This window comes from Anser anser, assembly GCF_964211835.1.
Source record: "Anser anser genome assembly, chromosome: 4".
Taxonomy (NCBI): Eukaryota; Metazoa; Chordata; class Aves; order Anseriformes; family Anatidae; genus Anser; species Anser anser.
In genome coordinates this window covers 72,914,757-72,940,360 of record NC_139724.1, presented here as the reverse complement: position 1 = coordinate 72,940,360, position 25,604 = coordinate 72,914,757, and the positions used below count along the sequence as shown (strand labels likewise).

The 25,604-nt window shown below is 48.8% G+C and overlaps 1 protein-coding gene across 2 annotated transcripts; it reads right to left on the bottom strand.

The window, feature by feature from the left end:
• Positions 1–1,168: 1,168 nt before the first annotated feature.
• On the bottom strand, positions 1,169–25,099 carry SMYD1 (SET and MYND domain containing 1). Of its 2 annotated transcripts, XM_083833043.1 has the most exons (10): positions 24,572–25,099; positions 14,563–14,739; positions 13,346–13,559; positions 11,638–11,768; positions 9,950–9,988; positions 7,012–7,204; positions 4,409–4,501; positions 3,761–3,924; positions 2,779–2,947; positions 1,169–1,561 (listed from the first exon to the last, which is right to left on the bottom strand). In XM_083833043.1, exons 1-10 carry the CDS (start codon positions 24,706–24,708, stop codon positions 1,403–1,405), a joined length of 1,476 nt encoding a protein of 491 aa, XP_083689169.1. In that variant the 5' UTR covers positions 24,709–25,099; the 3' UTR covers positions 1,169–1,402. The 2 variants fall into 2 exon arrangements, with proteins under 2 accessions (XP_083689169.1, XP_083689170.1); XM_083833044.1 differs by lacking the exon at positions 9,950–9,988 and having other exon boundaries at positions 24,572–25,093.
• Positions 25,100–25,604: the final 505 nt, after the last annotated feature.

Below are 25,604 nucleotides of genomic sequence, written 5' to 3'. Positions count from 1 at the left end.
TTCTGTCCCCTTTTCTTAAAGATTTAGCCAAAGTGACCACAAGGTGATTGGTAGGGCCAGAGAATGGGGTGGTGGAGGGTGGCAGATGGCTGGGGACGAGGAAATGTGGGTGATCCTGCCTGGAAAACTGCCCTGGAATAGGGACCAGCACTGGGGGAGTTCAGGCATCCCAGCTGCCATCCCTACCCTCATCCCCAAGAACTCCCAGCCCTACAGGCTCTGGCCACCCCATCACCACCCACCCCATCACCAACCACCAGCAGGATGGCCCCAGACAGCCTTCAGGTGTTCTCTGTGTGGTTTTTCCCTGAACCGTGCCTGGTAAATTGGGTTACTGGCACTGAACTCCTCCTTCTGGGGTGAAATTTTGGGTTTTCTCTGCTGGCAGGAGAGGCCAGCACTGGTTGTGCACAGCAGAGACCCAGCAGCACCAAAGCCTTCTCACTTGCTGCTGCAGGCTTTGTGAAGACCTGGATTTCTGACAGGCAGGAGAGAGGAAATTCTTCCTTCTTAGCTGCCCTTTCCAAGCCCTGTGCTTGGAGGCTGCCTGGGTGTTTTGCTGGTGTGATGGACTTATCTGGGATGGTGTTCTCACAGCCACTCAAAGCGGATGTTACGAAAACACCACCAGTGCCTCCACGCCTCCGACTGCAACCCATGGCCAGATGGAAGGACTTAGCTCAACAGTGCCTAAAGAGCATATGCTGGTCTCCAGCAAGCTTGTCTCAGAGCTGGAGAGCATCAGCAAAAGCTCTGAGAAGAGGAAAAGCCTTGTTGTGTGGTTTTGTTTGTTTTTTTTGTTTGTTTGTTTTTGGTTTTTTTTCCTTGCTATTCTGCTGAGGAGCAGGTAGGGAATTCTTGTACCTGTGTCACCTGCAGAATCATTCTTCATCATTTTTTTCCTCAGAAAAAACTTACTTTCCACTAAATACAATCTGTGGGCCTTAGCCACTCTGCAGTCAATGCCCAAGACTCTTCTTGGAACCAGCTTCCTACTTCTACCATCCCTTGGTCAGCTACCCATAGGCATCAGTGGGAAGAAGTGATGTCATCAACAAGGAAGCGATGGAAAAAATATTTAGAAAGAAACAATTTTAAAAATAACCAAGGACTTCAGGTTCAGAGAGAAACAGGCTTTCAATAAGAATGTAAATAACTTTAAAACAGGTTTCTTGCTTTGATTTTTAATGTTAGTGGTAGAAAAAGGATGTTGTTTCTGCCAAGAGCTCCTTTGCTTTGAGCCCTCAGAAGGTTTTTCAGGACTCTCCCCCAGCAGGTCCATGCTCTCAGACTGGTGCCACTGGAAACAATCCTTATGGGTGTGTCTCATGCATAGATCACGTTCCCCAGGTGCCACAGGTGACGATGCCCCACAGGCATGACTTTGTGTCAAGTTCAGGGTCTATTCCTTCTTGTGGAAGAGGCTGGGTGCGGTCTCATTGCTGGGTTCAGGCATGACTTCAATCTTTTGGTTTTTGAGGGCAGCTTCCCTCATCTTGTAGTACATGAACTCATTCTGCTGGAACATGCGCAGCTCCATCTCCGTCTGGACACGCATGACCTGAAGGACACAACAGGTTAAAGACCTGTGACACAGATCTCAAAGCAAGTGAAAAACACACGGCCTGAAAGTGGGGACCAGCCATCAGGCGTGTCCTAGAGCATGTAATGGCTGCTGCACCCTGCTCCAGGTGTCCCAAAAGCAGGACCAGGGCTGACTGGACACAGATAGCATTTACTTTCTCAGTCCTGGTTGCTTGTGAGCTATGAAGGTGAAGAAGGCATCAGCCCTTTCTGCACCCAACTTTTCTGCTGGGAAACCTCACGCTCCCAAACATCCCGGGATTCACCATGAGCAGTCATTCATCATGCTGCATTGTGGCATAGGTTCAGAAGGGATTTTAGGAAATGTTTTTACACCTGTCTGTGAGTTTCTTCAACCTTCTTTAGGAGCACAGAAGTAAGCATGTGGCATATATCCACTATTTTCATCCTGAAGAAAGTGAAAAGGGAAATGGAGGTGCTGGAGTCCCACCCCCTGATATATATACATATAGGCAAACAGCCAACAGCCAGTTTGGCTTCAGGCCTAAGATAATTATTTTTCTGATGATATAAAATTGCACTAAGATTATAGCTCTGCTGTAATGGGGACTAAGACATCAATAAAAGATTTCATTTGGTGTTGAGTAATTTTTTTTGGCTAATAAGGGAGAATTCTGTAAAGCCAGCAGGTCACACTGGGTGAGTTAAAGGTTAAAGAAATGATCAGTCCCCAGATGCAACTGTAAGGAGTTCATCACAGCTGAGCAGATATAATTCCCCTGGGATCTGCAGGTCTTGGCCCTAAGCTAGGGTATAGACCTATTGGTCATTTGTGAATAAAAATGCATTGCAGCCCAGAAGGACTGGAGAGGGGTAAATAAAGAAGAATGGTCACCAATATAAGATGAAGAATATTGGTTGGTAAGCTGGGAACAGGTCCCCCATACGTAATTTGATATAGTCAAACTGTAATGCCATCCATCTGGGAGCAATGCAATCAGGCTGTTTGAAGAATGGGAGCCTCTGTCCTTGGGCACAGCAGTTTCAAAAAAAGATTCAGGGGCTCACTGGCTATTTTTAATGCATGTCCTGGTGCTGGATAAAAGCTATTTTTCAGGGATGAAATTTTCCGATGGGAAGGAACAAGCATTTTCCAGCACACTGTAACATGATAATGAATGTAACTGTACCGGGGCGGATAGCAGAGACAAGAAGGGAGATCCTGACACCTACCTCCAGGTCCTTGGTAATGGGGTGGGAAGGTCCATGGGTTATCAGGAGGATGGCGTAGGCTTTACAGATCATGCCATGGCCGGCTTCGATGAGGCCAGCATGCCAGTGGGTCACTCCTGCCCGCATCACAGCCATCCCCAGCTGCGCGTTGTTGGGATGGTATATTTTCCTGGAAAAGCATTGAGTAATTTTAGCTCAGGAGAGATCTGAGTTCCCAAGTGTTTGTCAACGATGTGACATGTTTTCCGAAGAGCAGACTGTGTATTCAGGTGAAGACCCTATTGAATTTGGTGCCACTTAAATGTGCAGCCCTGCTTAAAAAGGGTCAGGAGGGCATGAGTTACACAGGGACACGAGATGTTGTGAAAGAGAGTGAACAACCTGCTGACAGTGTGAGCTGGACATCTGGATTGGAGAATAGCAAGGTTTATCATTCCACAGGATTTTGACACAGACAAAACCCAGACCTGACCCTACAGCCCAGATGGCACAAAACATAGAATCAGAGATTTAATGAAGGCCTTAACTGAGAATGCAACAATCATCAGATTCTCATTAGCCAAGGCCCAAATCCACATATTCAAGGGGCATCCTGAGTGCCATCAGTTTGACAGTTTCTCTTTTCTCTACGACTTCTCCTTCCCACAGGCCACAGAGGAACAGACCATGCCCTGCAGCGACTCTGTCCTGCACCCAGGCTTTGTGCTTTGCTACCAGGGCAGCCCTGAGATGCTTCTAAACAAATCAAAGAGGCTAATGAAAGATGACCAAAACCACTTGGCAGTTACAGTTCAGTAAACTGAGGTGTTTGGGAGTTCTTGTGCATTTAGAAAGGGGCTCTCCGTCTGCTAATATAATTGGGACCAAATCTGAATGTCACTACTGCTGTCCTGATGGGAACAGACTAAGAAAATAATTTCTATAACACACTGCCTAACATTGTACAACCACAGAGAGCTGCCAAACCAGGGCAATGCCATACATGTAGCCGTCCACCATCCTCTTGGCGTAGTCAGCTGCTTCCTCAAACATCTGGAGGTAGGAGAGCACCTCGGAGGCGATGCTGAGGATCCTCAGGAGGTAGAGGTTCGTGTCCCCCAGCACAGGCTCCTGTTTCTTCAGGCAGTCACGGCACAATTTCACAACCTGCATCCAGGGGAAGCGGAGAGAGAAAGCCAGAGCAGCATCAGCCTGAATCCGACCCCCAGAGCCCTGTGTGTTGCGTGGTCCACACCAGCCCTAGAGGCCAAGTCAGACTCTGTGAAGGCTGTGGAAAATAGGATATGCTTTTATCTGTCCAGAAACATCAGTCTAACAAAATGACTGGGGCTCAAATCATCCGCTGGTGAGGAAGACGTGATTGTACCCCCCATGCCATCCACCCAACCTCCTGCCACACTTGATGCAAGGAATGCTCCTGATCGCCCCGTGGGGCTGCAGACAGGCACTGCCCCATGCCCATCTCTCATCTGTGCCAGCGTTTGCGATTCGAACTGCCAAGAGGGCAGGAGGCACTTGGGGACGTTCAGGTTACAGAGGTGGGTCTTTGTTTCACCCATAAATCATTGACTCAAAGAGGGACGAGCCCTGCTGTCCCTAGCACCATGTGTACAAAAGCACGGGGACTCACTTCGTGGTAAACTCCCTCCAGGCGGGCCTTGTTGATCTTCTCCAGCGTGTCCTTGGAGAACTGGATAACCTCCTTCACCGTCTCTGCAGAGGGCTGGGGACAAAATTAGGAAACCCGGTGAGGAAAACCCACCATTCCTGCTGCTGGCTGGGTTAGCTGGGATGCCTCCTCAGGCCTACCCAGGCCTGGCCTTAAACCATCCCGTAACCAAACTCAGGGGTGAAGCTCCTGCTGGCTTCAGCAAGAGCATGGCTGGGCCACCGATCAGGGCAGCAGCCATATACATCTGGCTTGGTTCCTCATTCTTTTTGTCTGCTTCTCTCCTCTGGAGAAAGGACAGAATCGGCCCTGCTACCGGGAGGCCTCACGAGCAGCCACAGAGGCTGTGAAAATGGGAGAAGGTGAACAGATACTGGTCGGTGTGTACCAGGAGCTCCTAACACAGCTGCCTGGAATAAATGAGGAGGAATTAGGTGGAATAAGGGTAGGAAAGATTACATTACTAAATTTTACCTACTCTGCTCCCTTTAGATCTAAATACCCCAAGACAGTTTACCTCAGATTTCAGTCGCATCCAGAGAGTGAAACGTGTTTTCCCATATACCTCAGAGACGTTTGGATTCCACCGTGGATTGGAAGACATCCAGGCATGATGCACACCCAGGCACGCCTGGCCAAACACTAACCAGCCCCTAATTAGCTCCCCTCCATTTAATGCTGAAATATAACTTTATCCAGCACCATCAGGTATCCTCTCCTTTTCTGAGCTGTTCGAAGTTGGATTTTCAAACTCTTGAAAATTTAGTACGGAAGGAAAACAGAAGCTTTTCAGAGCTATATGCCCCATATATTCATGGGTGTGTATGTATGTGTTATGATTTATTATTACATGTTATTAGACAGGAACGATCACAGCTAATCAGATGGTAGCAGCTGTTTGAGCAGTACGCGGGGTGTCCTAGTGGCAAGAGCACATTCAAAGGCAACGTTAACGTCAGTGCAAATCGCATCGCTCTGCTGTCTGAGCAAAGACTCCCAGAATAGGCACTTTAACAGCACTTCCACAGCAGCTTTATCTAATAAAAACCCCCTCCTGCATTTCCTAGCCCCCTAATCCTGTTGCCATCATAAACAATGCTGCTCTTTGGAAGAGGTGACGGACCGGAGGCCGGAGCGGCTGTTGGGGATGCGAGGTGTCAATCCTGCACGTATTCAGAGAGCTTTTTCCACACAGCTGTGAGCGCTGCCGCTGTCAGGAGAGCGAGCCTGGGTTGGGGAATGCGATACAGCCGGCGTGCTCTGCGGGTGAGCTCAGTCCGGATACTTATTGTCAGGGAGGGACGGTATTTTTAATAGCTGAAATCAGGCACCTGGCATAGTTACAAGGGTGTTTGTGGTTTTTTTTAAGCCAGCTTTAGGTGGTGGAGCACACATATCTGAAAGTGCGTGTGTTCCCGCTGCACTGCAGGGCGCTTGGAATGATCACGAAAAGGGGATGGTGCCTCTCAATGCTCCACAGCAGGTGCTGAGATTTTCCTGAGAGCAGAGCTGGGATCTTTTTATGAAATACTTCTAGAGGAAGTCAGGGGAAAGGGCTTCTACCTCTGGGACAGCTTTACATTGGAAGTGGGGAGTTCCAGTAGCTAAGATTAGCTTTAAAATGAAGCTTGATAATTTGGAAAAGGGATTATATAGCAATGTCTTTTGCAATAGCTTGCTTTTTGTAAAGCTTGCAGGAGTAGAAGCCTCCTAAACTAACACTGTCACAGATTAAACAAAAATAATAATAATAAAGTACTTATATCCTTGGGCAAAGGAACCAAAAAGGAGATCTTACAGCTACCAGCATGCTCAGAAATTGAAGCTGCTGGCCAAGAAACATATCCTAATGCCAACAGCAAGACACAGCCCTCCCGCTCAGTCACTTGCCAGACCTCCAGAGAAAACACAGGTGACTGGAAAATGAATGGTCCAACACACTAATTCTTCCCAGTAAGTCTGCCCAAAGCAGCCATGCACAGAGGAAAGCCAGGGGAAAGATCAAATTCACTGTGACCGGCTGGTGCAATGAGGGCTGGAAGATCAGATTCCCACCTTTCCAGAGCCAGCGTGATGGTACATCTTTTACAAATACCACAGCTTCAGCAGGGCCGGTTAGTCCTGTCATCATGAATTATAGATATATATATAATACATATATATCATAATAATATATTATTCCCTGTCCTGCTGTTCAAAACTTCAATTCCATTCAGCTCCTCACAAAAAGCCCGATCTAAATGTCAGCATTTTTGTCATCTCTAGACCTCATTTTCCAAGATTTTAGCATTCTGCCTGATGGACTGTCAGGTTAGAGCTAAAGGCAACTTTTGTGGGCTTTTTAAAACTGAAAAGCTGTATGCATGTTGCACAGCAGGGACTAAACCAACCTTGCACGGTGTGTTTGAGTTGGCATTGGGCTCAATAATGTTTCAGTTCTGACCTCATTTTTCACATTAGAACTGTTTGGGCTTCTGCCAAAACCTGCCTCTGCTGCTCCTGAGTGTCCTCAGGCTGTGGAGGAGATGGAGCCACCTCTGGGTGTGGGCACCGCAGGGCCATACCTTGTGGTCCCCCTCCTTCACCGCCAGCATCAGGTCGTCCTTGATCTGTTTCTTGCAGTGCTCGCAGGTGCAGTCAAAGTAATACTGCTTCTTCAGCTGCCTCCGCCGCTCCTCGCTCACGTTGAGGAAATCCACGTAGGACACGGTCAGCTCGTCCCCCGGGGAGATCTTGCTCAGCGCCCGCAGCTCGATCCTGGGTGCAAAGAAGGCAAGATGTGGACTTGGAGAAGCGAATGCAGCCATTGAGGCACCAGGGACAAATCTTGCTAATGGCCCCAGAGGTCAGCCCTTGCCCTAAGGTACTGCTTTAGCAATGCAGGGATGTGCAGCAGTCAGTTAACTGAATAGGGAGTGAAAACACAGTCACACCAGTTTCTCCTGCCCTTCCGCCAGTCCCTGCCTGGGATACACTGGAAAGCAGAAAATGTTCCATTCAGGGTGAATGGAGGGGTAAATTTAGGCATAAAATCTTATTATGCCACAGGGGATCTCGCCAGAAGAAAAGCCTGAGATCAGAAGTACACGACGAGCCTTGCAAAATGCTGAGTTTGGACTCTGGGGCTTTTTTAAGCGCCGCTTGTGTTCTGCTCACACATCGCTGGCCAGACTCCCAGATCCCGAGCCAGGCTGCTTTCGGTATCATTTTCACTCGGAAAAGCTAAGAGATGTTCCCGCTGGGTGCTGGAAAAGGGACACCCCTTTTCGTGCATCTCTACATAAACACTTAGGAACAGTTCACTGGGAATGGTTTATTTTCTATTATAGCCCATTCGATCCGATGCCTAGTGCCAATACCAAACACAAGGAAATCACCAGTCTGTTACCAAACCAAAATCCACGGCAGACCCTCACAAGATGACAGGCCTTTGGAAAGCCAGATCTTTGTATCTGCCTTTATCTCAACTCTTACCCTGTAAAACATCTCAAATGCCCTTGCACTTCCACTCCAGCAAGAGAAATGTCTCAGTTAATCTGGGCCACCTCTCCACCACGGGGTCTGGATAAGCACAGAGGGCTGATTAACCCAGAAACACCAACTGTGAGTGGTGTTTCCATGTCCATCTGCTTCCCCATCTTCTAGTGCCTCGCTGTAGGGCTCATCCAGAAGCCAGGATGTTTGTATCAGCTCAGCTCCGTGTTTTAGGAGAAGGCTCCTGGGGGATGCCCAGCCGCCTAACCAGGACGAGGAAGTGCTTGGACTGAGCACCACAGCAAGGCTGGTGGCTAAAAGCAGGGCAGTGGCGCATCAAAGCTCGAGGACAGTGAGGCCACCAGGATGGGAGTCACCCAGGGGTCTTTCACCATCGGTGGCCTGATCCTGCTGCACCCAACGGTGGGTTTTTTGTGACTTGGGGGGGGCTTGCTGGCTCCCACTTGAACACGAAGTCCTTTAGGTGGGACCCTGTGAAGGTCTCACCAAAGGCATACCCAGGTGCATCTTCTGGGGCGGATGGGGGGAACTTCTCCTGCATGATCATATTTCTGTAAAGGCATTGTAATTCCCATTAGAAAACTCTCCAGGGGCATACCTCTAAGTCTGTCTGCTGTGCTAAAGCTGCTGTGAAAACTACTCTTTGAGGATGGTCTTGACCTTCTCTGGGCACTAGGTCATATCAACAGCATATTCCATACTGAATTTATCGCCGAACATGCCATCATCACGAAGGGCAGCTATTAGTTCTGCCGTAACCACGGGAAAATGCCACCGGCAGAAAGGTGCGACCAGCTACTCCAGGAGAAAGTGCACAAATCAGAGCAATTTCCATCAGAAAGTTACACACAGAAACGTTCCCCTTCACACTTAACGGGATCCTCGTTAACGTGACTCATGCAACCAGAGAAGCAGAAGCAAGCCTTGACTTTTATGATGCCCCTGGTAGCCTAAGCACCGTAGGTGTATTTTAAGCCATGATCCCTTGGGTCGAGGGGATTGATAGCGTTTCGGACGAGCCCGGACACAGATGGTATATTTTAAATGCTACAGTTAAAGAGACACTGTCGGCCGAGATAGCCCCGCAGACCTTGAAAGGTGTGGGCACTGGCACTGCGAGCACCAGGGAGCTCAAAACACAGGAATAGGAGAACTTTAATCAGAAGTAAAACGCATTTGCCCATTTTTATGGTCCTAATTGTAATGCTCTGAGTCAGTGGTGAGGAAAGGCACTGGAAAAGTATTTCACCTTTTATTCGAGGATATTGCCTGCTTGTTTGAAATCAAAGTTTAAAGACAACAGTGTCCCTTTAACTGGACTGACTATAACATACCAGGTGAAGTGAGATAAGCAGAAAATTTGTTCTTTTGTTTGTTTGTTTGTACACATTTTAGTGATTTCTTCATCAAAAGCGAAATGCTTGGATCAGGTAGCAGTGGCATCATGAAAAGGTAAAACATTAATCAGGCATTATCATAAAAAAAAAGGGATGAAGCCTACACCTCATGGTATTGCTATTGTAGTCAATGCATTCAAAGGGCACTGTCTGTTGCACAAGAAACATGGGCTGTTTAGTATGTCAGTAATGCAGCCGTTTCCCATCTCGTAGTACGCAAGGTTTTATTTTGGGCCGTGTAAGATTAGCGAGACCTTGCTCTGACTTTCATGCTCTTGCTGCGGTCGTTTGGGGGGAGAAATGAGAAGTGGAGGGGAAATATTGAAAGGGAGGGAGACACGAGAAAGGTTGGAAGGGAAGGGAGGGAATTTGCAGTCGGGGAGGCATTACTGCTATTGTTTTAATTTACCACAAAATGCAGAGTTAAGTGAGGTTTGGGTTTAGTGGGGCTTTACACAGGGGAGGAGTAGAAGATCGGAAGAAGGAGAAGGTCAAATTGTCTGCACACGGAGGGCTTTCGGAGCCCCTCGGTGCTGTTTGCAGCTTCATTAACACAGGGCATGAGGGGTACGGGGCGAGGGGAAGGACGATGCTCTCAGGAACGACCCACCTCATCTGTGTGTGGAACATTGATCTTACAGCCTCATGACTGAAAGACAAAACAGACATCTGCAGTTTACACAGGTGCAAGTACAACCAAAGAAACTGGGCGAACTGGGATCGTCTGGGCTGGGGGCGATGGGGCTCCCGGCGCCTGGCTCGTGTCTCGCTGCATGAGGGCACAAAGCGCTCTGCTTTTCCTCTACAGCTGCTGTAACCCTATCACAGTGGATTTGGGGGACAGCTGTCCTGCACCGTGATTTTAGGAGTGCTGTCAGCCAGAGGATGAGCAAAACCCGCTTCTGACATTTTGCTATTTGGGGCTAGTTCTCCTGCACAGACCAGAAACGTCACCGCCACCGTCAGTACTCATGCTCTGCAAAGCGTAGCTTGAAATGGAAATTAGACTGGGATATCAGCAACAGGTCTGTGCTCTCTGTGATGAGTTTAGTGGGTCCCCAAACCCGGTATTGTGCCCTGAGCGCTGATCGAGAGCTCGGTTCCCGCAGCAGTAGCTGGTCTTATCACCAGATTTGCACAGAAGGACAAGAAACCGGGACAGTTGCACAACCCAACTAGACCGTTAAGGTTTATTCAAGTCAGTAACAGGCCACATGTGGGAGCTTGTAGGTTTTTTTTTTTTGGCAGTGAGAACTGGGGTGCACAAGCGATGCACTAATTAAAGAAGAGGAGGCTGCAGGGTCACCTTTTAGGCTCAGCACTGAAGCTTGCTGAACACAGGAGTTTATAAAATCTTAAGACCAAGCAGAAAATGTTGATGAAATGCTGTGGCTGTGGAGTTTTTGGCAAGCAGTTCCCCACAGCTAATGCCTCGCACACGATGCGCTTGCTGGATCAGCAGTGGTTTATGCCCGTTCTGGCCTGGGAGGAGGCTGTGGGGGGCAGAACATCCCTCCCATCCCTGCCCTGAGCCCTGAGAGCAGCAGCTGCTGCTCCCAGCTCTGCCGGGGCTTCCCTGCATTCCCCGCTGTGCCTCTCACCCTCTTCCTATCTCACACGTCCTGCAGATGTTTTCTTACAGGGTTTGGGTGGCAATGGGGAATGCGCGGTGCCTTGGGGTATCCTGCACTTGCATGTGTTTGCAGATAACAGTCATGTTTGTCATTAAGAACCCATTGCTAAATAGTTAATCAGTAATTAATAAAGATTGTACACTCTCACAAGGATGAGGAGTTGTGTTATAGATGGCTAAAAGAACATCAGTAACAGTGATATATAGCTGACTGCAAGCTTCGGTTATGGAAAAATTCTTGGACTGTGGACTCAATTTAATCTTCAATAATTCATTAACCAAAGCTGTTCCTTAACTGTTTGCAAATAAAACTTCAATTAAAGTGATCTAGTCAGCTACTTACCACTTTATCTGTCTGAGTCTGATTTCAAGACGCACGGGGAAATTATTTGCTGGTTTGCTGGATTTGAGGTCAAAGCCTGCTGATAAGTTGTGTGCATTTGTTTGGTGCATCAGACAGCAATTTTTTAAATAACAAGCAGAGATAAAACAGCTCCTCTTTAGAAAGAAAATCCTGTGCTTTTTTTGGTTCTGGATTACAAAAGGAAATGAGAATGAATAGATTTTCTGGGGCAGGGATCTGATGCTCTGGGGTTAGCAGTCTGTTATGTGAGTCGCCTGTTAGGATGCATCCCCGCTGCGCCTGAGGGAAGAAACCCACTCACTTGCCGTTGTTGAAGATGACAGTACAGTTGGGCCAGCAGTCGTGGTTGGCTTGGCAGAGGTTGGGGAAGATTCCCACACCAACAGCTTGCAGTCCTCTTTGGTCGCTGAGGGTGAAGGCGTTGCAGTTGATCTAGTCCCAAAACACAGGCGGGAAGAAGCATTAAAGGAGAGAAAGCTGAGCTCAGCTACACTCAGGATGTCTCGGCTCCTGCTGATGGTTAGGAGAGGTGCATCTCCAGCATCCCACCTCCAAACCTTAGGGAGAAAGGAGGATTGCCTGCAAGATTGTTGTAGGAGGTGATTGTAGAAATGACATCTTTAGTTGGGATAAAGCATCAGAAAAAGAGACGTGATGCAGGACTCCAGCAGATGGACCAGCTCAGAGCAGGGCTGAGTAACGCTGCAGAGTACTGCCTGTTAATATTCACTCAGGATGCTTCAGATATATTTTGCCTGACCGTCCTTTGCTTTCCTTACACTCGCTTTCTGCAAATAATTCAGGAAAAGGCCACAGGAGAATGAATTTGAGGCAATTTAAGCAGAGCATTTGCAGAAAGCAAAGTTCACGCTTAAAAACCAGGAGTCAGTGGCGGAAATTAACCTTGCATTCAGCCTGGGCACATATCTGCTGGGTGGCCCCCAGAGCTGACAAAAACCGATTGCAGCAGTTTGGTATGAGTCCCAGGCAATGAATTTTCAAAATGATTACTTTGGGGTGACATATATACCAAGAGTGAGTGATTAGGATTTTCTGTACAATACATTATCACATATGAATTGTTCAGGGAACAGTTTTGAGTCACAAACATAAACAAGCAAAGAATTTGCAAAACACAAGTACGATAGGATATACCAAAGGAAATCATTAACTCAGCTGCTAATTGCTTTAATCCCTTAATAGTTTTATTTCCTCTCTTATCTAACGCTGTGCTTCATCCAAAGTGCCTTACTGCTACGTGGGCAAGCCGTGCTGGTTGCTAGCACGTGGCTCTCCCTGTGCCCAGTGGGCTGGATTTGCTCTGCGGGGTGAGTACCAAAGGATGCTCTGTGTCCCCCCAGGGGAAACCGATGTCCCGTGGGGTTAGCATGGACGAGGATGCACCAGCCTGTGCCAGGGCTGGGGGCAGAGCTGCTCAGCCTGAAATGGCCTCAGGGAATTTCCCTCTGCTACACTGAGGACAAAATGTGTAGTTAACGTGTTAGGAAAGGACATTATGAAGTATATTTTGTATATTTTGCCTATTTATATATATATATATGCAAAAATGTAATGTATACGATATATAATAGACTAATGCATACACTAAAATAGATCTGCTATATACTATTTAAGTATACATATTAAAAATATATATTTAAATAGATTTTCTTAGCTCTTTTAGGTGCAGAGAGATGCCTACTGGGAACTGTGATGCCGGTGCAGCACCTGAGTTTGAGACAGACACTTGTCTGCATGTTTTGACAGATAAAAAATCCAGACCTTGACCTTGCTGGGCCTCAGTTTCGCCATGTGAGTGCAGATGGGGAACGTGACAGCATTCAAGCTGCCTGCAGCTACTGCCTGTCCAACTGCTGTGGCTTCATAAGGGCAAGATAGGAGTTAAGTCAAGAGTTATCAAGGCTTGGTATGAGACTTCCTCTGGGCACCTGGCACAGCCCATGGCACTCAAAGCAGCCCCCCTTTGCCCTCCCAGCCCTCGGACGTACCACTCCGAATATGTGGGAGATGTACTGCATGCCGAACTGCTGGCTCTGGGGCGGCCAAAACTCCAGGAAGCTCTCCACGTCGACACGGAGGTCTTTCTTCTCCTCCTCGCCGAAGTTTTCCACGTGGTTCTGCAGGTCGTCGATGGAGACCAGGCAGCCCTCCGACAGCCCGCTGCCTTCCCTCTCCATCTTCCACATGATGCGAGCCGCCAGCCTGGCCAGGAGAGAGCCCTGAGCACCATGCACCAGCAGAGCCAGCCACGTGCTCCTCCGCCCAGCACAAGGACAGGGACCGGAGGGACACCGAAATTTATTTTAGGGGTGGGAACAGGACAGGTCCTGCATTGCCTGGCTGATGGCTGGCCCCATCCAGGAGTTTTGAAGGAAAGGAAGGTGTGGGATTTTCCTGTGGCGTCTGTGTTCTCATCTGCAGAAGTGTTCCAGACCCTGTTTCCCTGAGGATTCCCGTCATTTTCCTACCACAGAGCCAGGACGTGAATCTAAATCAATGTACCCAGGAGGCAAGCTGGGGACCAGCCCAACTCCTCTCAGCCTCTCCCAGATTTTCCCCACCTCCTAAACTGCCCAAGGCGGGTTCTCCTCACCACATTAATCTGCAGTAGAGTTTCTGGGGCCCTGCACCAAAAAAAAGTGGGAGCACAACCCTGTCACACCACAGATCATCCTCCAGATCCCCAGCCTGTGAGCTCAGGGACGCTTCTGGCCTTCCCCAAAGCAGTTCCTGCCTCCAGCCCACCTGAGGCAGGACACCCAGCTCTTCCTCGCCACCCTCTTATCAATGTTTACAAATACCTTAAGTGTGGGAGACAGAGGGATTTGGCCAACCTCTTTTCAGTGGTTTGAGGGGACAGGACAAGGGGCAATGGCCACAAAATGGAGCCCAGGAAGTTCCGCACCAACATGCGAAAGAACTTCTTCCCGGTGAGGGTGACGGAGCACTGGGACAGGCTGCCCAGGGAGGTTGTGGGGTCTCCTTCTCTGGAGATATTCAAGGCCCGTCTGGACGCCTGCCTGGGCAGCCTGCTCTAGGGAACCTGCTTTGGCAGGGGGGTTGGACCCAAAGGTCTCTTGAGGTCCCTTCCAACCCCTACAATCCTGTGATTCTGTGACTCTGTGATTCTCCCAAGGGACGCCCCATCCTCTCCCACCACCCCCAGGCCTGTTGGTGAGCCCCAGCCCTGGGGGCCAGCTCCCACCTGATGTTTTCGGTGGGTGCCTTGCCGTGCCTCTTGATGGCGGAGCACTCATTTTTGTGGTTCAGCCAGGCGGCCCTCTGGCAGGTCCGGTCGCAGTAGTAGGCGAACTTGCACTGGCCGCAGCGGTGGAGCCTCTCCTGGCGTTTGAAGCAGGTGTGACAGATGACGTGTGTCAGGCTGGAAGGACAGAAGGACACACGGGCTCATGTCTTGGTGATGGGGCAGCTCCACCACGCAAGGGTCCTGCCCATGGGTTCCTCCCACCCACCCAGGATAGACCCCCAGACATTTTGGGAGGACACAGAAACATCCCACCTGGTTTAATCCTCGTCCGCTTGCGCAGTGAGGTTGCTTTGCTGCTTGGCTATGCCAAAGAGGCAAACATTTTGTTTAAAGGAGGAAGGCAATAAAGCGTTCCCCGGCTCTCAGCCCTTTTGTCTGCAGCTCGTCTGCTCCTCCTCAGCACTGCCGCCGTGAATAGGGTTTTCAGCCTGCTCTTCTTCTCTGTCTGGCCCGTGCTGAAGTCTCAGCCACCCATATGCTGGGCAGAAAGCAGATGCCTAATGAATCTCTTGCTCAGGCGAACGTGAAGAACAATGTGAAGGCAGCGAGCCAGCCTGAGAGCTTCATCTGCCTGCAAAGCCTCCGGATTTGGCTGAGCTGGAACCCATCCCAGGCCCTGCATCCCCCATCCTGCATGGGATGTGGCTCAAAACAGAGCAGCAACCACCACCGGGTCCGAGGGATTTAGGAAAGCATTGGGTGAGAGGGAGGATTGTGGCTCTGAGCTGTCCTGACTGCTATCCTAAGCTTTCCCGAGGCACAGGCGTGCTGTGGGGATACAAATACGCATCCGAAATGCTCTGGCAGTGAGCAGCCACAGGGGTATCACGATAAAGAGCAACGATAGATTGAGGTGGTTGCACAGAGAAACCCTGCTTGAAACCAAGATGGTTTTTCATGGATTGCACAGCAGCTTTGCTTGTCACTCCTTTTCGCCACTGGACCAGAGCCGTAGCTATACGGGCAGCATCGCACTTGACATTGTGTTGGAAGTGACAAAAGGACGCCAAGAGAACAGCCTCCTTCCTGGTCCACCTCCTCATCCCAAGGCGTTTTACATCTCCTCCTCCTTCCTGCAAGCACAGCACTTCTCGTGGCTGCCCAACAGCAGGGCACGGCAGCGCACGGCTCCAGGCTGGGTGGGTTTGGGGCTCTCCTGGCCCCGGTGACTCCAGAAAGATGCTTGGCATGGGTCTGCGGATCCCAGGCAGGCTCCCGGCTGTTCAGCAGCCCCTAGGCATGACTGTCAAGGGTCAGGTGGATTTTTAGCTGCCCCAGGATGGACAGGCAGCACCAAACAGCTGAAGACAGGGAAAGATGAGTTCTCAAGGGCTCACAGGAGCACTGGCTGGGGTAGGACCTGGGGCGGACTGAAATACCGAGTTTAAGGAGCCGTACTTGCATTTATGACCACCATAAGATTTTATTAATACATCCAAGGGATCACAGATCTTTCAGCTTCACAAGGCTAGTGCGGTGCTGAGCTGAGAACATCAGTGATTTAGTGCTGGTCGGTGGCCCAGGATACGCCACCCATAAACAGCACAGAGCCTGTGAGGATGTGCTCTGCTCTCAGGGCATGAACTCCCTGTTTAGTCTGGTGTTAGTTTTAGCACTGTGTTCTTCAGGCCACTTCAAGCTGTCCTGCAGATGGTCTGGCGATGCAGATTTCTCCTTCAAATCCCAAAGCTTGAAGTGTCTTTCTCTGGTGCCAGCAGCAAGTGCTGCTCTCTGGCTACTCCGGCTCCTGTGGTTTACTGTGAGCTAGATGGCCATGGGGCAGCTGGAAAACAGCTTTCAAAAGGAGCAGGTTTCCTCTTTGGGGGTGTCAAAACTGGATTTCCAAGAAGCACCCTACAATTGTATATATGTAACCATAACCAAGGGGGAGGAATATATCAGAGGGCACGGATGAAAACTAACCCAACATCCTCCCTCCAAGAGTGCCCAGGGTCCTGGATCAAGGGGAAACCTCCCCTGTGTGCTCCGTGTCACATGCCCAGCTGCTTGCTCTTGGCATTTGCTTTATTGGGAAGGAGGAGGAGACCCCTTGGGACTTTCCCCTTGCTGCTACAGCAGGCTTTTCCCTCCCTGATCTGCTGCCCCCCAAAATCAGCTCCTCCAGCAACTGCACGCTTCACTTCTGCCTCCAGCCAGGCTCGACAGTAGGGGAGGATTCAAATTCCTATTGCTTAGACACTGCCAGCCCCGGAAGGAAAGCTCTCCTCACTGCAGAAAGCCCACTGACCGCTGAGGCTTCATTGCCAGGGGAACATTATCGCCCACCGCAGGGAAACTGAGGCACGAGGAAACAAAAACTGTGTTGACAATCACGCGGGAAGACTGCCACAAGGGGGAATCAGCCCCATAGCCCCAGAGTCCCAGTCACAAGACAGTCCTGCCTATCCAGTCTACATATATATGTATAAACATACGTATGCATGTTTATATCTATCCCAGCACGCTTAAAATGCATTTTCATTCCTCTGGCACTATTGCACGAGCTGCTGACGCAACCCACCCGCTGCACTGGCTCTTGCAAGATGAAGAGGGCCATCGATCTAAAGCAGGGTGACCTGCAGCAGGCAGCACCACGTGTAAAAATGAGGTTTGGGAGATGCCAGGAGCAGTGCCGGTGCACGGAGAGAGCCCGATGCAAGGCAAGCAGTGGGCACGGGGCATGGGGGGAGCGCGTGTCCAGGGAGGGGGACGCAGCCTGCTCCGTTAAGTCAAATGAAAGAGCTGGGAGGTGGTGAAAAATGCAAGGCTGGGCTCTGTCAGCTGTCAAGTCAGGGGGGCAGAGAGGTGCAAGAGAGATCACGCTCCTTGTAAGGCAAAGGAGAGGCAGGGAGCTGATAAAACCCGCAGGGTTGAGCTGCGCCGGGAAGCACGGGGAGATATCTCCTGCAGGGAGCGGGGCTCCCTCCTGCCACTCACGTGTTTTGGGGGCAGTCTGCAAGTGAGCAGGCATCTAAAGGAGTCTCCCTGCACAGAGCAGTGAGGGGCTGGAGGAGAATATGGTGCAGCAGAACTCTTGTCCACAAATAGGGGCTTGTCTCTCCCCAGTCCCCTCTCCCAGAATGAAAAAGTGCCAAAATATTGGCTCTGCATTTTGCTATTTATTGTATAGGGTGTCCAGAGTTTCCAGAGCTTACCTAACTGGGGGAGCTTACTGCCAGCCCTAGAAAGCTCTAGTTTCTGAGGAGATGCAGAAATGCACCCAAAAAAAACCCCAACACATTATACAAGACTTCCTGAGGAAGCAAAAGAACAGTTCATATGGCAGTGAAACTGCAGATACGATTATTCATAGTAATCTGAGTAGGCTGGCAGGTATAAAAAATACCACATTTCTCACAAAACTCTCATGAGATCCTGAGCTTTCAGAAATGGTTTTAAAAAAGAATGGATGTATTAATAACGTCCCAGGCCTACTGGGGCCTACTCTTGGTGCTGTAAAAAAAAAAAAAAAAATAATAATAACCAGGAGACACAGGTATTTGAGCCCCCTTGCCTAAATCTTCAACAAATGTTGCTCAATCACTGCCTGATCCCTGTAAGCACCTAAATCACCCAGGTTGAGTCCTGCAATCCCCTGCCGTGCCAGAGGTGCTCAGAGAAAAATGCCCTGAAGGAGGACGGCAAAATGGGACTCTCCTTTGGTCCCAAGGCTTGACCTTATGACAGGTTCTGATGCCATCCGTCCTGGAGGTAGACAACACCAAAGGCTTGCTGTGGTCCGCAATCTTCCTCCGTCATCCCCTCTGCAATAGTTAGGGTACCCCAAGGACATGGGGTATCTTAATTGAGGTTAAACCCAATCTCTTGGTCTTAAACCCAATCTCTTGGTCCTAAACCCAATCTCCTTGGTCTATTAAAGCTTTTCTGGCTGGCTTCGGAAGTGTTTAACACAACCAAACATGGGGTTATAGCAGCCTTCACGTATCTAAAGGGGGCCTTCGAGAAAGCAGAAGAGGGGCTCTTTGTCAGGGGGTGGAGTGATAGGACAAGGGGTAATGGCTTTAAATTAAAAGAGGGTAGATTTAGATTAGGTATTAGGAAGAAATTCTTTACTCTGAGGGTGGTGAGGCACTGAACAGGCTGCCCAGAGGAGCTGTGGATGCCCCATCCCTGGAGGTGCCCAAGGCCAGGCTGGATGGGGCTTTGGGCAGCCTGGGCTGGAGGGAGGTGTCCCTGCACATGGCAGGGGGCTGGAACTGGATGATCTTTAAGGTCCCCTCCACACAAAGCCATTCTGTGGCTCTGTGGTTCCAGACAGAGCTTCCTCTCCCTGTAGGGACAGCAGCCCGTTCCTGCATGGTCAGGATGCTTCATGGCCAGGCAGCTCTGAAGGTTTCGGAAGAGATGTGTGGCACCTGCCCAGGCACTGTGGAGGTCTGAACCCTTAAAGACTGAGTGCTCTGCTCCTTTGCTTTAACACGGGTACAATGAGACTGCTTTTTGCTGTGCCAGTGTATGCCGTGGCCTCTAGGGTGACCTTCGGCCATTCATTCCCTGCCTCCGTGTGCTCATGTACTGCAGATAGTGAGAACATCTTTATTTTATCCTGGCCAAAAGCAGGATCTTCAATAGCACAGTGATTTCTTCAGCTCACCCCGGCCTTGCCAGGTCAGGGATTTAGGATGGACTTGGAGGGCAGATGCCACTGGCTGACTCACCCAATGACTTTCTGGGGAGCCTCAGGTTTCCTTGGCCTCTCATCCAAGAGTCAGCAGAGCTGAACTCTGAGGGGCTCGTGAGCTCTGGTGTTACGTGGATGAGACACACAGCTACTACTGTCACAAAAGCAGCGATTCAAGAAGCCAGCCAGCTAATGCAAGAGGTGACAGAGCGCTGGTAGCTAAACCATGGCTCCCGCAGGCATGGCTCTCAGTGAGAGCAGAAGCAGCAACCAGCTCTAGCAACTGCTTGGATTGGATTCAGATGCATTCAGATCCGTCAGACCTGCCGGGTCAAAGGGCTGAGCACTGCCGTAGGAAATATATTCACCTCGTCTTTGGAACATGCCCAAGCCAAATACCTGCCAGCCGTTTCGCACCCAGCCCCCAGAGCATCTCATTCGCTGATGTGAAAAGGCAAAGTGAGATGGCTGCCGTGCAAAGGGACAGAGGAGGAGCTCACAGAATGGCTGCTGGACGTGCTGAGAAGCTCACGAACTATTCAAAGTGAGTTTATTCTATTCTGTACACGACAGATGACACACACAGACGACATAAATTACACCTAAGTCCACCTGCTTCGTATTTATTATTGGCTGGCTAAGCATCCCTCTCCTCAACAGCTTGCAGAAGAATAGCCTGAGGTGTACGCAAAGTCCACTTGGCTTTCAAGGCAAGGTCTTAACACATTAAACCCAGCAGTCTAAGGAAATCCACCTACCCCTTCAGCATGGAAAGAAGAAGGGAGGTATTCAATACTCGGCTTCTCCTGGAGATACTTATAATGGTGAATTATCAGTGCAAGAAGAGTTTTGCTCCTTTAAAAGCGGGGGGTTGGAGCTCAGTACTTTTATCTTCAAAATGCCATGGATGACACATTGTAGTTTATCTGAGTTGAGTGAATGATTTATTTTAGACCTGTTTTAGACTTTCTTATTTTTAGTCTTTCATTACAAGCTTTCTCAGCCTCATTTTAAAGAGGTGTGGCTGTGATTTCCTTTCAAAAAGCTGGGTTTTCTCCCCAGTTTTACTTAAGCTTTTGAACTAAGAATAAAAATTCAAAGCCCAGGAAAAAAAAAAAAAAAAAGGAATATGATCACATTACCTCTCAGTTTTTACTGGTGTCAACTCAAAAAAATTGTTTCCATAATACTTTCAGAGTCATATTATTATGGAAAATTTTGCATTCCTTATATCCCTAGGTCATCCCAGCTACAACAACGGAGCTCCCCGCATTTCCCTTGGAAAATGTCTGCTTCATACATCACTCATCAAGCAGATCTTCAAGTGGTCTTGGCTTTCTACCACGTGACACTGTTTACCTTGACTACTCTCTCTCAAATCCCGCTGGTAAAAAGCAAACCCCTCAAGAGAAGGTTGACAGAAATATATCGGGCCTACCCATGCCTGTAGGAAATGTAAACTCTTACAGGTTTGAGAGCCAACGTGCATGCTAGAGGAGAAGGTCACATACTGTACATTGAGGCCAGGCAATGGGAATGTCATCATCCTGAAGGGAGCTGTGAGGAAAGGAGACCTTTCAAAGAGAGAGGGAAGAGGGAGGGAAGGATTAAACCTCAGCACATAAGCAGAGCACGAGTACAAACTTCAGTTGAAGGTAATGGCCAACCAGGCATGCACGGTGGCTTTGCAAATCAAAAAAGGACCCCGCGAAGGCAAAGAATTCCAGAACAGAACAGAACAGAGTAGAGTAGGGTAGAGTAGAGTAGGGCAGAGTAGGGTAGGGTAGATTAGGGTAGGGCTGGGAAGAATAGGGTTGGGTAGAGTAGGGTTGGGTAGAGTAGGGTAGAATACCAAAGATATATTTTCAACCTTCCAAATCTACTTTAGGGCAAAGAGGGCCTGCCACTGACTGCTGTTTTCCGAGTGCTATTTCAAGGCTGATTCAAACACAGATCGGAGAGTTTGTCCGCACTTTATCCGAACAGCAAAATGCAGGAGATCACACTGAGACCTGCACCCCCTTTCAGCCAGCATTCACCATCTCTCCAGTCTGCTCTAGTTCAGGTAGAAGTAATGGGCTTGATGCAGGAGTCAACACCACGTAACTATGGTGTTAAGCAAAACGTTAGCCTTGAGATGAGCTGGCCAATGTCTGTAGGAACCTTCTTTAGCTTCACTGTGAGCTTGCTGTACTTTTGGACCAGAAGTCTCAGGCACTGCTGCTCAGATGACTGTCACTGGATTAAAGAGGACATGCGCCCAACAGCCGCAGTGACTTAGGTCCCTGGGACCTTCAGGGGTTTCCAGGGTGAGATGCAGTCTGCACGTTTAGACACTGCATCTGTGCCCTAGCTAAGCAGAGATCCAGTCAAAACACTCAGTGGGGTGCGGAAAGCCATTTGGCTCACCAAGGTAGGTGAGCCTGTCTTCATAGGAGAGCTGCTCCAGCCCTTTGACCATGTTAGTGGAATCATTTTCTGCAGTATGGCCACACCAAGAAAACAATGCTGTACCTCTGAAGAGCTGCTCCCACTAACCCAGAAAAGATGCCTTCACTTCACTTGCTGTGTTGCCACACTGCATGCAGTCACACAGAAGACTGCAGTGTGGTCATTATAGTATTATGGCCATCAATATAAATAACAGACAGAACTTGGTTTTCACCAGCATAAACAGGGGCTCAACATCCACCCTGTGACCAGACTTCCCATAGAACTGAGCTCCTAAAATAGATGCAAAGTACAGACCAAGTTTTCAAAGTGCTCTGCAGTCTTGTGCTTCCCTTATACGCAGAAGAGAGCTGAGCTCTGTGGAAAATATAGCCTCCTATTTGGTAGGACCTCAGCCAAAAAATTGAACCTACCAGTCACTCATATTTGAATTCCCTTTCCATAACTCACAAACACACTGCTTTCAGCAAGAGACTAAGATGCTGATGGTAATTAGGATGATGGACTGACTTTGGGTGTCCCTGTGCAGGTTGAGCACCTTTTTAACAGTGTAGGGTCAATACCAATTTAGGACCTGGAAAAAAAACATGGAAAAACACATGCCTCTTCATTGGACCCTTCACCGACGCAAAGGTAACAGCAGTTCTCTCAGGGCAAAACCACCATGGCTAGTGTGGATTTATTCTTGCTCGTCCTAGAAGGACCCAGGCTACCCTTTTATTTCAGTCAATTCAGTTGGAGCTATATGCAACTGAACACCCTGGGACAGTGGTGCAAGGTACCTTCAAAACCAAAGCCCTGTGTGCATGTGACAAACATCAGAACAGTTTTCACGAGAAAATTGCATGTTCATTTTATAACTCAGGCCCAGGATATCCCCTGCTGAGTGCTAACTGACGAGTATTCAGCTGGCAATGCCTGCTTCAGAGATTTTGGGAATGGATTTCACCACTGACACATACAAAGTGCTGCGGGATGAAACATGCCCCAGGAGGGTGAGAGCCCACTGCTACTGCACGGCAGCATGAAGAAGCAGCAGAGATGAGAATGACTGAAACCATCCCCATTCTCTGCAGTCACAGAGGAGAGATGTGTTTACCTCTTTGCTGCTCTGGTAGTTAAACAACCACAGCCTGGCTAAAGAGGGAGGCACATCTCTCCCCTTCTGATGTTTTCTGTTGGAAATCTAAGCCTACTGCAGCCTGGGCTGCTCTCCTATGTGCATCAATGCTCACAACATTTCAGGTAGAAGGACAGAAATTGTCAACCAGCAATCAAAAGGCAAAACGTTTTCAGTGATTTAATTAGTATATTTAATAAGGCATATGGGAGAAGTCATCGTCCATAGGAACTTCCGAGGCAAACACAGTATCACAGCAAGATCCCAACTAGTGACACAATGAAATGAAAGTATGAGAGCTAGAAGGACACGTCAAGGAGAGAGGTTTTTGTCACTAACTACTGTAATTGAACTTGGGGTTAAGAAGTCAATAAATTAACATTTTAAAATAAACAAACAAACAAAAAGATTTTTAATTGTGAGCTCTTGTAAAGACACATTAAAATAAAAATTAAAAATAGTATCATTGTTGCTATGGTATAGATTCACAAATATGTTCATCCACTGACAGTAAAAGGGCAAGGAAAAAGTGAATGAAAGACAAAAAAATAAATTATTTCCTACTGTTTGACCCCTAATTCTCTGCTGTTGTCAGATCACACAGTAGCATATACCAGCTGTAGCTACAGCACTTAACTTAAAGGCTCCAAGATGACCAGCGTTAAAACAAAAGTAGGAGCTCTGCTTGAATTGCAGACTCCATTAGCAGAACTGATTCAATCACGGAAAGCCCAGCTAGGCAGGATCACCCACTGCCCTAGTTAGTGTGCAGAACATTTGCTAAAGGCACTGGCACTTTGGGCAAAAAATAAATAAAAAATAAAAATTTAAAAAAAAAGGGACAAATTCTGTTCTCGGTTACTGCATTATAAGGCTGAACAAATTCCATTCATGTCGGAGGCTCTAGACTAAATTCATTCCAAAGGAGATTAACATAGAAATTGTCTCTTCGTGTCGTTTAGCTTTCAGGCTAATTAAGTGAATTTTCCATTGATTTGAAGGGCAGAAGTGGGCACCTACCAGCCACTGCCACTCCAGCAGTGCAGGTTGACCGAATGCTGTTCATCCTTAAAATAAGCAGCAGAAAAGAAAAATGCACCTGCACCAAAATTTAGCTTCTAGCTGTATCAGCATGAACAAAAAGCTTAAAACTACTCTCGCACAAGAGTGAAAGTAGAAACCTGTCTCCAGTTAACTTAGCTAGTTAGAAATATAAAATTAATGAAGAGAAACAATACCACTTGCAGATCCCCAGGAGCCTCTAGTTTGAAGATAGTTGGCTATGAATTTGTATGGGGGGGGGGGGGGATGATACACACGAGCACAGCAGAGTGCAACTCACTTTTATCACACATTTCACGTTGGAGGCTTCAGCAAAGCATGTCTGAGGCTGCAGTAACTGAGTTACACGCACTCCTGGCAGCTCAGTGCAGCGTAACATGGGTCCAGTTTTGTGAGGCACCGAGCACATGCAGCTTTCACTGCCTTTGGTAAAAGCTGACAGCACCGAGCACCTCGCAAGGTCACACCCTGGAAGAAGATCGTGCCATATTTAAAGTAAAAAAGCAGGTCTGAGCCCCGGGAAGGATACTCGCTGTAAGCTAGGATTTGACTTCCCTTCACGCCCCTCTCTGATGCTATCCAGACGCTTTCAAGCTCTCACCCGCCCAGCCAGATGACATTTTGCATCAAGACTACTTTCGATCTCAGTTTTATGAGCACTTTTCTCTTACCTATCAAAAACCACGGCAGCGTAGGCTGGCTCCGCAAAGATGACATCCCCGGGCAGGAATTCCTTCTGCGCTTTCAAGCCCCTGCCTTTGCCTTCAGACGTGAACACTTCGACTGACTCCATTCCCCCTTTAGTCATCCCCGGGACCCCCAGGGTATCTCAGAGCGAGCCAAACCTCCCGTCACTCCTGTCAACTTCGTCCTGCCACAGGACCACGCTTATAAAAGGGCTGGCCTACCCCCACCCCCGGCCACACCGTTTCCCATAGGAGGGCGAGGGGGTGGGAGCAGGAAAGGCAGAAGGAGAAGATCTCCCGTGCAATATTGGCAGCCTACGCAGGGAAGAAGGTGCAGGGCTGGGTCTTCTGCTGCATTAGGAAACCCCTCTCCAAAACCCACGTTTGGAATTGTTGCTCCCAGCCACGAGCGGTTGTATATGTTAGGACTCGGATTAATTTATACGCTCCCATTGGAGAGGGAATGTATTCTCTTTGCAGGGGTATTTTTAGCAACCACATGTTTCTGTCTCTCAGGAAGCAACAGCTGAGACAGTGGGACGGGGAGGGCTGGTATGCATATTTCTGACCCCTTCCACTGTCATCTGGCTTTTTCCAGAAATTAAACAATGCTGCGTTATTTTTACCCTCCAGGAGATGGACGGCGTATTTAGAGGCAGGGAGAGCAGAGGAACTTGCGCCCTGAAATTCTCTGCCTCCTCCATGACCACTGAGGCCTGGAAAAGGGCCGTCGCTTCCCAAATGCCGGCGGTGAGCACACAGAGCAGCGTGGAAGGAGCTGGAAGGGCAGCAGCGGTTTGGCACGGGCTGCAGAAGCGAGCAGAACATCTTAGATATTTGCACAATTTGGGATGCACTAAACTCAGAAACGTCAGCACATTTGAGGACTCTCCCCACCTCCACTTCTCAGCCTTGAGAAGAGAAGGCAGAATTTGACCCACCACAGGGTAAAGGAGGGTGAAGAGACAACCAGAGAGATCAAGCCCACGAGAACCCACTCCCTTTTTTTGCCCTCTGT